Source organism: Equus quagga, chromosome 17, assembly GCF_021613505.1.
Source record: "Equus quagga isolate Etosha38 chromosome 17, UCLA_HA_Equagga_1.0, whole genome shotgun sequence".
In the NCBI taxonomy this organism is placed as follows: domain Eukaryota; kingdom Metazoa; phylum Chordata; class Mammalia; order Perissodactyla; family Equidae; genus Equus; species Equus quagga.
The window spans coordinates 17,376,645-17,390,574 of NC_060283.1; the positions used below are offsets into that span (position 1 = coordinate 17,376,645).

A 13,930-nucleotide genomic window follows, 5' to 3' on the forward strand; every position below is an offset into this window, starting at 1 on the left:
AAAGTAAAGAAGAAATCAAAAAGTACCTGGAGACAAATGAAAATGATAAATGCCATACCAATTCAGCAAAGGCTGTATTAAGAGGAAAACTCATCACAATACAGACACATCTTAACAAACAAGAAAAATCCCAAATAAGCAATCTTAAACCACACCTAACCAAATTAGAGAAAGAAGAACAGTCAAAGCCCAAAGTCAGCAGAAGGAGAGAAATAATAAAAATCAGAGCAGAAATAAATGCTATTGAAACGAAAATGGCCATAGAAAGGATCAATGAAACAAAGAGCTGGTTCTTTGAGAAGATAAATAAAATTGACAAACCCCTAGCCAGACTTACAAAGAAAAAAATGGAGAAAGCTCAAATAAACAAAATCAGAAATGAAAGAGGAGAAATAACAACTGACTCCGCAGAAGTACAATGGATTATAAGAGAATACTACAAAAAACTATATGCCAACAAAATGGATAACCTAGAGGAAATGGATAAATTCTTGGACCCCACAATCACCCAAACCTCACTCAAGAAGAAGCAGACAATTTGAACAGACCAATCACAAGGAAAGAGATTGAAACAACAATCAGAAACATCCCAAAGAATAAAACCCCAGGACCAGATGGCTTTCCTGGGGAATTCTACCAAACTTTCAGAGAGGATTTAATACCTATCCTTTTCAAGCTATTCCAAAAAATTAGGGAGGATGGAACACTTCCTAACACATTCTACAAGGCCAACATCATGCTGATACCAAAGCCTAACAAGGACACCAGGAAAAAGAGAAATACAGGCCAATATCGCGGATGAACATAGATGCAAAAATTCTCAACAAAACTTTGGCAACCAGAATTCAGCAATTAATCAAAAGGATCATACACCATGATCAAGTGGGATTCCTACCAGGGACACAGGGATGGTTCAACATCCGCAAATCAAACAACGTGATACACCACATCAACAAACTGAGGAATAAAAACCACATGATCGTCTCAATAGATGCAGAGAAAGAATTTGTCAAGATCAAACAGCAATTTATGATAAAAATTCTGAACAAAATGGGCATAGAAGGGAACTACCTCAACATAATAAAGGCCGTATATGACAAATCCACAGCCAACATCATACTCAATGGGCAAAAACTGAGTGCCACCCCCCTGAAAACAGGAATGAGACAAGGATGCCCTCTATCACCACTCTTATTTAACATAGTACTGGAGGTCCTGGCCAGAGCAATCAGGCAAGAAAAAGGAATAAAATAATCCAAATAGGGAGGGAAGAAGTGAAACTGTCGCTGTTTACAGAAGACATGATCTTATATATAGAAAACTCCAAAGAATCCATTGGAAAACTTTTAGAAGTAATCAACAACGACAGCAAAGTTGTAGGGTATAAAATTAATTTGCATAAATCAGTCGTATTTCTATATTCTAATAACGAACTAACAGAAAAAGAACTTAAGAACACAATACCATTCACAATCACAACAAAAAGAATAAAATACCTTGGGGTGAATTTAACTAATGAAGTGAAAGACCTATGCAATGAAAATTAGAATGCCTTTCTGAGAGAACTGGATGACAACATAAGGAGATGGAAAGACATTCCATGTACATGGATTGGAAGAATAAACATAGTTAAAATGTCCATTCTACCTAAAGCAATCTACAGATTCAATGCTATCCCAATCAGAATCCCAATGACATTCTTTACAGAATTAGAACAAAGAATCCTTAAATTCATATGGGGCAACAAAAGACCCCGAATTGCTAAAGCAATCCTGAGGAAAAAGAACAAAACGGGAGGCATCCCAATCTCTGACTTCAAAACATACTACAAAGCTACAGTAATCAAAACAGCATGGTACTTGTACAAAAACAGGTGCACAGATCAATGGAACAGAATTGAAAGCACAGAAATAAAACCACACATCTATGGTCAGCTTATCTTTGACAAAGGAGCTGAGGGCATACAATGGAGAAAAGAAAGTCTTTTCAACAAATGGTGCTGGGAAAACTGGAAAGCCACATGTAAAAGAATGAAAATTGACCATTCTTTCTCACCATTCACCAAAATAAACTCAAAATGGATCAAAGAACTAAAGGTGAGACCTGAAACCATAAGACTTCTAAAAGAAAATGTAGACAGTGTACTCTTTGACGTCAGTATTAAAAGGATCTTTTGGACACCATGTCTTCTCAGAGAAGGGAAACAATAGAAAGAATAAACAACTGGGACTTCATCAGAATAAAGAGCTTCTTCAAGGCAAATGAAAACAGGATTGAAACAAAAAAAAACCCCACTAACTGGGAAAAAATATTTGCAAGTCATATATCTGACAAAGTCTTAATATCCATAATATATAAAGAACTCACACAACTCAGCAACAAGAAATCAAACAACCCGATAAAAAATGGACTGGAGACATGAACAGACATTTCTCGAAAGAAGATATACTGATGGCCAATAGGCACATGATAACATGGTCATCATCGCTGATCTTTATGGAAATGCAAATCAAAACTACACTAAGATATCACCTTACATCCATTAGAATGACAAAAATATCTAAAACTAATAGTAACAAATGTTGGACAGGTTGTGGAAAAAAAGGAACCCTCATACACTGCTGGTGGGAATGCAAACTGGTGCAGCCACTATGGAGAACAGCATGGAGATTCCTCAAAAAATTAAAAATAGAACTACCATACGACCCAGCTATCCCACCACTGGGTATCTACCCAAAGAGCTTGAAGTCAGCAATTCCAAAAGTCCTATGCACCCCAGTGTTTATTGCAGTGTTATTTACAATAGCCAAGACATGGAAGCAACCTAAGTGCCCATCAACAGATGATTGGATAAAGAAGATGTAGTATATATATCTACAATGGGATACTACTCAGCTGTAAAACAAAACAAAATCGTCCATTTGCAATAACATGGATGGACCTTGAGGGAATTATGTTAAGTGAAATAAACCAGTTAGAGAAGGACAATCTCTGTATGACTCCACTCATATGAGGAATTTAAAAACGTAGACAAAGAGAACAGGGGAAAGATGGGGTGGTGGATGGGCACAAAGGGTGAAGGGGTGCACCTACAACACGACTGAGAAACAATAATGTACAACTGAAATCTCACAAGATTGTAACCTATCATTAACTCAATAAAAATTAAAAAAATTAAGTAGCTACCCAGTCATTCTCAAAAAAACAACAAAAAAAGTTTGCTCTGACTATTCATGGTCCTTTCTGTTTCTAGATGCATTTTAGAATTGTTTTATCTAGTTCTTGATAAAAATGACATTGTGATTTTGAAAGGGATTGCATTGAATGTGTAGTATGGACATTTTAACACTGTTATCTTTCAACTCATGAATGGATGTCTTTCCATTTGTTTGTGTCTTCTTTAACTACCTTCATCAGTGTTTTGTAGTTTTTGGTTCACGAGTCTTTCATCTCCTTAGTTAAGTTTATTCCTAAGTACTTGATTCCTTTTTGTTTTATGTTTAATTTTTTTAATAGATTAATAATATTGCATTGTATGCATATACTTCAAGTTTTGTTTACCCAGTTTTCTGTTCATGGACATTTGATATCATTCCATCTTTTGGCTATTGTGAATAGTACTGCATGTAAATATTCCTGTTTGATTAATTGTTTTCAATTCTTTTGAGTATTTATCCAGGTTAGAATTGTGGGGTCACATGGTAATTCTATGTTTAACTTTTGAGGAACTGTCAGACTGTTTCCCACAGCAGCTGAACTATTTTATATTTTATTTTACATTTCTGTCATCAAGGCATAAGTGAATTAATTTATCCACATCATCCACATCATTTTTTTTTTAATCCTAGTTTGGGTCAAGTGGTATATCATTGTGGTTTTGATTCACATTTCCCTCATGATTAATGATGTTGAGCATCTTTTCAGGTGTTTACTGGCCATTTGAATATGCCTTTGGAGAAATTTCTATTCAAGTCCTTTGCCCATTTTTTAATCGTTTTATTTGACTTTTTATTGTTGAGTTGTAGGAGTTTTTATATATTCTAGATATTCAGCTTTTATGAAATAGATTATTTGCAAAGATTTTCTTGTTTTCTGTAGGTTGTCTTTTTGCTTTCTTGATAATATCCTTTGATGCACAACATATTTAATTTGATAAAGTCAAAATTATCTATTTTTCTTTGGTCGCTTGTGATTTTAGTGTTATGTATAAGAGTCCATTGCCAAATTCAAGGTCATGGAGGTATATTGCTTTATTTTTTTCTAAGAGTTTTATAGTTTTAGCTGTTATACTTAGGTGGTTGATCCATTTTGAGTTAATTTTTGTATATGGTGTAAGTTAGGATTCTGAGTAATTTGCATGTGGATATCCAGTACTCACAGCTTAAATTCATTTTTAATCAGTGTTCAAAGTAAAACTACAATAATATACCATTGTTTTCTTTAATTTAGAAAAATTTGAATTGCTTGGCATTATTAAAAACTAATATAAATGAGTAAATAAATAATCCCAAATTCTTTCTGGAGATATAAATTGGTAGAATCAATTTAAAAATACATTTATTGTTTCTACTAGATTAGAAAATATTTATACCAGATGACCTAATAACTTTCAAGTACCATGCAAGTATATAGACTAGATGAATATTGTATGTGAGTAAAATGAGGAATAAAAATACATGAACTGCATCATTGTTCATAACAAAAAAGACTCAGAAGCCACCAAAATGTCCATACAATTTAAATGCATGAGCCAAATTTATGGCGATCAAGATCTCAAAATCTTTTATGTGAGTAAAAAATATATATCCATATATATTTCAATCACAAAATGATGTAAACATCATAAATTCACTTATATAAATTTTTAAACCACATAACTAGCAATAGTGTTTATGATTTAAGTAACCAAGAACATAACAGCAAATTCATTTTGTTTACAAAAAAGACAATATGGATGAACCTTGAGGACATTATGTCAAGTGAAAAAAGATAGTAATGGAAGGACAAATACTGCATGATCCCATTTATATCAGGTATATAACATAGTCAAACATACAGAAGCAGAGAGTAGAATGGTGATAGAGAGCGACTGGGGGAAGGGGAAAATGGGAGTTTCTGTGCAATAGTTATAAAGTTTCAGTTCTGCAAGATGATTAAGTTCTAGAGATCTGTTATACAACACTGTACCTACAGTTAGCATTACTGTATTGTATACTTAAAAAATTGTTGAGTGTAGATCTCTTGTTGAGTGTTCTTACTACAATAAAAAAGCAAAAGATTTTGAAAAACAGAAAAAGATTATAATAGTTAATAGTTGTTGACTCTAGATAGGGTGGAAGAAATGGGAATGGGGGAGTTTGGACCAATGCAAAATTTAGCTTATATGTAACTATATATTACTTTAAAATAATGAATTCTATAAGGTAAAACTATTCTCTAATGTGGTTGATGGAAATATGGTCTCTAAATGTCATTTTCTGCATATATATATATATATATATATATATGCATGTGTATGTGTGTACAGGTGTGTTTCTTACAAATACTTTGCAAGATGAAATTTTGTGATCCAATGATAATCCTGTCTTAGACTTTTATCTGCTTGACCAAGGTAAGTTTGTTAAATAGCATAGTCAAAACTTAGGAAATGGGAAATATCCTTTGTACAATAAACAATATGTTTCAAATGAGAGCTCAAGCTATAATATAAAGCATCAATAACAATAGAAAAAGTAAAAGCAATAGTTTTTTTAAAAAACCTTTAAAATGTAATGGGAATGCTAAATAGATGAGGAAGTTGGCAGAGCAGATAAGAGAATGAAAATATTGTTAACTGAGCATGATATGCACTGTCATTGGTTATGTGACAGACAATACACAAAGGAATTGACAGAAGAAGCAACAACATAAATTTTATGTAGATATTTGAACTCTGGAAAGAACCTCAATGTTTTAAATTCATTGTAATGAGTAATTTGAAGTTGGTAAAAATCTTTTCAATTTTCTCTTTATTATCCACAATGTCTGTTATTTCATTAAATTTAGAACCTAGAATATGCCACACCTTTATTAGATATTAGGAACCTCAAGATAAAGAAGGAAAAGTTGTACTTGCCCTAAAGTAGTGAATATTCTAGGAAATCATGTGCAAGTCCTCACTGTTTCTTTATCAAAGTTAAAATCATATTAAAGATGTATTACAGCACTGGGAATGAAAACCTCATATTTATTTCAGAATTTTAGGATGGGTATTACATTCATTCATTCTCTTATTCATCATTTATTCCATCAGTCAGTTAACAAACATCTTTGGAACATCTATTCTTTTGATACATTTTAGAAGGTGTTAATAACTATTTAGACATACTCTTATCACTTATAAAGCTTATAGACTAGAAAATGACATATAAAAAGTAAAATAAAAATATCATCAGTTTTGAATTACAATATTTGTATGCTTGAGAAAAGATCCCTGGATTATCTGAGAATATTATATACATCTTTTACATTTGGATAAGTTTAATTAAAAACTAGAAATAGAAATGATGGGTGCCTTATGAATTCCAATTAAAAATTGATATTCAGTCTCCTTATGACTATTCACATTTTAGATTTATGTTATATATCACGTGCTTTTTATGGCAAATACACCAGGGCTTCTTCTTGGCACAAAAACGGAAGTTTTGCATTAAATTTTACTCCCAATATTCACATTAAAATTGAACATTGCGGCCAGAGTCCAGTGCTTTCTAACTGTTGGATTTTCTTCCTTCCCGGGGCCAGCAGCAACACTTCCCAACAAATGTAGGGGTTTGATTCAAAACAAACAAATAAACAAAAGGTAGAATCATTACATGTAATTCTTATTCAATATGATCATTTACGAGAGTCCCTGGTCTATCTCCACATTTTCACTCTTAGGATGAAATTTTGAGTGGAGACTTGACTAATGAGCATTCAATTTGTCTTTCTTTCCCTGGAGAATCAGACTTTATCTGGGAATTCTTCTTGTGTTCAGGGACTGGGGCCATAAACAAACATATTTCAGTGTGAAGGTCTTCAGGGACTTGAGACACTTGTAAAACTCTTCTGCGAGCTTCATGCAGCAACCTTAGGAGTGGCTCTCGGCAGAGCTCTGTGTACAGGTAGGCTAAACCAAATAATTTACTTATGAATAATTCTGGATGTGAGCAAAAAGTATCTTCGAAGCTTTATAAATTCAAATCAGACTCAGGACTGCAATGATATGTGCTCTGTTCTCTTTTCCTAGACTCAAATCTCTGCCCATTGATTCCTAAGTGGAAATGATGGTGATATGACTTAAACCATAGTTTCCAGCATCCCTAAAGATAAATTAAACTGCTTGAGCATCTATACAGAACAATGAGTTGTCATTACAGGGAGTGTATTTCACCTTAGTATAAAGAGGAATGTTTTCTGCCTTTGAACTGGCAGAATTGATGGATGTTTTAGACAAGATAAAAAGCTTCATACGTGTCTTTAAAACATAAGATTCTGTGTCTCAAACAAAGACCAACTAAGTTACTTAACATCAGTAAAAACAAGTTTGTATTTTGCATAGGATGATAAATCCTAAGATAGAAAAATTCCTGGTGCCAACAGTCAGTCTCCATGTTGCTGGTGGACACTGAGGGCTCATATCAAGATGCAGTTTGTCCCTAACACAACCCATATTTAGATAAGTTTCAGACAAATTCTATACTTATAGACCAATGGAATATACTCTTGAAATCATTTCAGAGGCTGTTTAAAAATTAATTTGCAATATTATTTCTCGTCCAAAATATAACATAAAATCTTTAATACTAGGTATATTTTTAAAGTTTTATTCACTGAGAATTTATTATTTCAGTAGACATAAAATATTTCTTTTCAGAAACTAATTTGAAAAAAATTATACATAAAAAATTAAAGTCGTTCTTATCAGGAAGAAATGCAAAATCAAATAAGATTCTGAAGATACAGGAGAACACTGGGGCTGTTCTATGGGAACTTTATTTCACTGACATATACTTACTGAAATAAAAAGCAACCCAAGCTTTGGCCTCAGTTATATTTCAGTAAAAGAGAGAATTAATAATAAGTAAGGATGTATATAAATAGAGTCAACATTGGTGTTCTAGTGGTTAAGATCCAGCACTCTCACACCATGACCTAGTTTCTTTTCCTGGTCAGGGAACCACATCACCTTTCTGTAGGTTGTCATATGTGACAGTTGCATGTTACTATGATGCTGAAAGCTATGCCACAGGTATTTCAAGTAGCAGCAGGGTCCACCTAGGGTGAGCAGGTTTCAGCGGAGCTTCCAGATAATAAAGACAGACCAGGAAGAAGAACCTGGCCTCACACTTCTGAAGAAAATGGCCAGGAGAACCCTATTAATAGCACTGGAACATTGTATGATAGAGTGCTGGAAGGTGAGAGGCTGGTGCAAAAACACTGGACAGGGTTCAACTCTGTTGTACACACTCATTAGGAGTCAGGAATCTGCCTGACAGCACTAACAACAAACATGCAAATATATTCCTTTTCAAAAGCTAATTGTCCAAAATTCAGAGTTAGACAATCAATAGTTGCTATTGTTGATAGTCTTCCTTTGTTCTTATTAATTAAGTATAAGTTTATGAAATAAATCTCAAGTGAAACATGCACTGAGTTGCTTTATGTGTAACAAACAAACAAAATGTGTTTGTCAAAGTGAATACTGCCACAACGTTTTCTATCAAAAGTTTACCTATACAATTCTTTTTAGATGCAGTGGTAGGAGACAAGAGATATGGGATAGCTGTGCAACATCATCACATCAGATACAGAGACATTTTTGATGTATGAAATAAAGCATCAGTAAATTAAAACAAACAGACACGCAGATTCGTTTAATAAATATGTAGCGAGATATCATGTGTCACAATTTTTGGATATACAGAATTATAATTCACTTGCTATTTCATCTTTTTTCCTTAAAGATTGGCACCTGAGCTAACATCTGTTGCCAACCTTTGTTTTGTTTTTGTTTCTTCTTCTTTTCCCCAAAGCCCCCCAGTACACGTGGGACGCCGCCTCAGCATGGCCTGGTGAGCGGTGCCGTGTCTGCGCCTTGGATCCGAACCAGCAAAACTCTGGGCCGCTGAAGCAGAGCACAAACTTAACCACTTGGTCACCTGCCCCACCTTGCCGTTTCTAGTTCAACTACAAAAGCCATCAGTAAGGTAGAATGAGTTACTTGGACCCAAATAATAAACTACATTAAAAAATAATTCAAAACACGCTAATAACAATAACTACTGGTACCAGTTATTTTGCATTCATTGTTACCAGGCTCTGTGCCCATTAACCTACATATGTACATTATTTCATTTAATTCACACAACATGGGAATATAAATACTTGGTAAAAATCACAAAGTTAGTAATAATTGGTGGCCTAACAACAAACCACCCAAATCAAACCAACAAACTAAACACATGACTCAAAACCATAAAACCATGCCATTTACCAATGTTCTCTGAGGAGCTAATTCTCATTGGGTCCTCAATTGTCTCATCAGACAAAGAAGTAATTATATCCATCTTCTAGAACACTCCTGCAGAATAACAAGGACATTATTTCAAAAGGGCTAGCATGGTTCTGGGCATAGAGAATGCTATATGTAAATATATATAATATATATGTACATATATAATTACATAATATATATTTAATTACATAATATATATGTAAATATATACATGCATGTATACAGTCATGCAATATATTACATATTAATTATAATACATATTAATATGGTTAATATATTCATGTAAATGTTAATACATACAATAATATAAAAATAGTTATATTCACCCAGTATAAAATATATCCAAGAGTGAATAAAGAAAACAATATCTTGGTCAAACAGGTCTAAGATTCTGAAATTGGTCCTTGGAGAGTTTGTATTTCTGAATTTTGTGAAAGGACAGAGAGAAAAGCAATTAAGACGTGAAAATTTTAAGTTTTTGTGAAAATAAACTGATTTTAAATCAAGCGTTTAACAATCTAGCATCTAAGAGAAAAAGCAATTTTACCATCTATTAATCTCTTTCTGTTTTCCCCATTAAAATATGAAAGAAATAAAATAAATGGCTCCAGGAAATCAAACTCCCGTGACTGAGTTCATCCTCGTGGGAGTCTCAGACCGTCCAGACCTCCAGATTCCACTCTTCTTTGTTTTCTTGGTCATCTATGGATTGACTGTGGCAGGGAATGTGGGCATCATCACTCTCACCAGTGTTGACTCTCAACTTCAAACCCCCATGTACTTTTTCCTCCGGCATTTGGCTATCATCAATCTTGGCAATTCTACTGTCATTGCCCCTAAAATGCTAGTGAACTTCCTGGATTCAAAGAAAACCATATCCTACTATGGATGTGCAGCACAACTGGGTGGATTCTTAGTTTTTATTGTGGCTGAGGTTTTCTTGCTGGCTGCAATGGCTTATGACCGCTATGTGGCTATTTGCAACCCCCTGCTCTACAAGGTGGTGGTGTCTCCACAGATCTGCCTTCTGATGGTATCCCTCACATACCTCTACAGTCTGACCACAGCACTAACTGTCTCTTCTTGTGTCTTCTCTGTGTCATATTGCTCTTCCAATGTAATCAACCATTTTTACTGTGATAATGTCCCTTTGTTAGCATTATCCTGTTCTGACACCTATATTCCAGAGACAGCTGTGTTTACCTTTTCAGGGACCAATTTGTTTTTCTCTATGATTATTGTGTTAGTATCCTACTTCAACATCGTCCTTGCAGTCTTGAGGATACGTTCTTCAGAGGGGCGACAAAAAGCCTTTTCCACCTGTGCTTCTCACATGATGGCTGTCACTGTGTTCTATGGGACTCTTCTCTTCATGTATTTGCAACCAAGGACTAATCACTCATTAGATACTGATAAAATGGCCTCAGTATTCTACACTCTAGTGATACCAATGATGAATCCCCTCATTTACAGCCTAAGGAACAAGGACGTGAAGGATGCATTGAAGAGATTCTTGATAACCCATGTTAATTGTTCAAACTAATGTAAATTTAAAACTAGAACTATCTTCACTTAAGGGTTTCATTTGCTCCTGAAAATCCTACCGTTAAATGAGGAGGCAATAAATAGTTAAAAATTCCATTAATTTCAATGGAAAGAATGTTAATCTTTTTTATCCCAATCACAAATACCAATTTTTCTTGCAGAAAAATGTATTAATTGACGAAAGAAAACATACTTATATAAATAATAGACAATAATTTGAAAGAAAACATATTTTAAAATCAACTACAAGTTACTAAAGGGATTTTTACAATTTCTCAACATGCAAGGGAAAGCCTGATAGCTGGTGGTGGAGGTTTGTGAGAATCTCTTCTTGGAAGGTGGTCGAGAGACAGATCATCTTCCTTGCCACAGACGACTTGCTAAAGTATTCAAAAGTTTTATTCTTTTTGCACCATTTTATCCATAAATTTCTCATATTTTTTAGACCCATTCTTGTATTGTGCCTAAAATAAGTTTATATCACAGAAAAAATAAACTTTTAGGGGAAAATAAAAACTAAACAAAAAATGCTTAGATATACATGGAAATAAGACGTGGCATAACAGACTGAAAAAATATATAAAAGAGGATTCTTTTTATCCTCTCACTTGGTGCATATACATAAAGCAAAATCTTGATATCCATCCAGATACGTCTAATTAATTTTTTCCATATCATATTTTCACCCTGAAAATGGCTGTGTGGAGTTAGTTGTCTTTGTTATAAAATCATAACCACAAACATAATTTCCTTTAGTATTTTTATTTAGTGTGTTTTGGGAGTGAAAAGTTATTAGACAAAAAAAGTTATTTTCCTCAAAGTGACACCAATTCTCAAGGGTACTCATGGCCAAAAAACGAGTTAGTCGTTTTGTGGGGCCGCCCCGGCGGCTCAACATTTAAGTGTGCACGTTCTGCCTCCGCAGCTCCAGGTTCACTTGCCCCAATCCCTGGTGCAGACATGGCACAGCTTGGCAAGCAATGCTGTGGTAGGTGTCCCACATATAAAGTAGAGGAAGATGGACATGGATGTTAGCTCAGGGTTAATCTTCCTAAAAAAAAAAAAAAAAAAGTCATTTGGTGCCATATCTCTGTCTTTACATGTAAAATACTGCTAAAGGGAGTGAAGGAGAGTAGGTATGACATGCCAAGTAAAAACAACAGAAATTGTCATGATTTCAGAATTTTTTTAATTCAAAAGTAAAATTGAGGAATTTCAAGGATTCCAATGGAGATTTTCTTATCCCTTAAGGACTAGATAAGTTTGATTTTAGCACCTAATGCCTTTTCCCTGGCAGTCCATAGGGCATTGCTCCGGTTTTTTATTGCCATAGGTCACACTTATCACCTCTAGTTTCCTAGGGCTATTTCCACAAGCCACTTCTATGGAAATGGAAAACGTCCTTTCAAAGAAATCATTCAAAAAAGAAGTAAACCTCGAGGTACACATGCATGGAAGGAGGCAAAACAAAGTTTTATAATCTAGCATCATGCCTCCGTATTCTTAGAGTAACAACTCTGCACCACAAAAGAAGTTTTCACTTGCCCTTCTTATTTATTCCCCCAGCCTTAAACCATCATACTGGCTCCACTCTACAACTTCTTCTACCTTCTCCTTTCTTTTCTCTCTGCATCTCAGTTAAAAGCTATAAAATTTTCCTTTCCTTGTATTAAACAGAGCTATTACTTTATGAAGCTTTGAGATTCTTTCATAAATTATGCCCCTGCTTGTCACCATCTACTCCAAGTTTGTGTCCAGAATTGTTTTTGACTCTTTCAATACGTATAAAAGCGTTTGCATAAACAACCACCATTGTCTGAGTTGGAGCAATTTTGTTGGCAAAAACAACTGGTGTAACAAACCCTTCACCTCATCTCACAAAATGCACATGAATTTGGATTAACTAAAATACAAAACTAACTAATATAGAGTATAATATAATATATAGTAATAATGAAATATCAGAATATCTAATTCTTAAAAAGCAATTCTAACCACAAAAGCAATTCTGATCTATTTCAGTCAGTAGAGGTTACTGACGATTAAAAAAATAAATAAACACTTCATAAAATGTATATTTCAGAGATCTAATAGAATATATTACTGAATGATAAAGGTTATGAATGTTTACAGAATCATAAAAATGATTATTCTAAGACATAGATTCATGAGATTGCATTATATTAATTTAAAATCTTTTATGAAATATTTAAATAAGATTCATATTAAGATATGGAGACTTAAAATATTGCTTCTTCATCACTGAATAATCAATACGGCTACAAATAAAGAGCTTCTTGATTGTGGTGGCATCTTCACCTCTGTTGTAATCATATTTCTCATTTTTTGCTTCCTCTCTCACAATTTTTCAATATTTTATCAACATTTGGGGTTCAAGCAGAGGAAACTACAAGGTCTAAAGTAGAAACATTTTGTGGAAAGCCATTCAGAACAAACACATAGTGGTGAGAGAATGACTTATAGAGAGGAAGATGCTGTGATACCACCCCTAACTGCAAGGAGTATGAGAAACAGTCTAGCCATACACGCAAGGGAAAATCAAAAAGATTGGTGATCAGCCAGCCCCCTCTGTTATAGAGTGTGTCACTTTTTTGTGTCACTTCAACAACTACCTCATAAGAATTATCCAAAGTTGTCTATCTTATCACTATTATAGATATTTAATTATTAAAACTATATTAAAATCAGTGTTTGTCTCTGTTATAATCTCTGAACTTTTTGATTGACATGGATTGTGCTTAGTATAGCTTTCTATTTCAAATCCAAACCAGTATTTGGATTATTTCAAAAAATAATATATCAAGACAGGTAAAACCGTTATATTTG

At 33.9% G+C, this 13,930-nt stretch overlaps 1 protein-coding gene across 1 annotated transcript; it reads left to right on the plus strand.

Moving 5' to 3' along the window:
• Positions 1-10,139: 10,139 nt before the first annotated feature.
• LOC124229309 (olfactory receptor 8J2-like) lies at positions 10,140-11,068 on the plus strand. Its single transcript, XM_046644460.1, is given in 2 exon segments — positions 10,140-11,049; positions 11,052-11,068. Coding segments are annotated over 2 exon segments (927 nt in total).
• Positions 11,069-13,930: the final 2,862 nt, after the last annotated feature.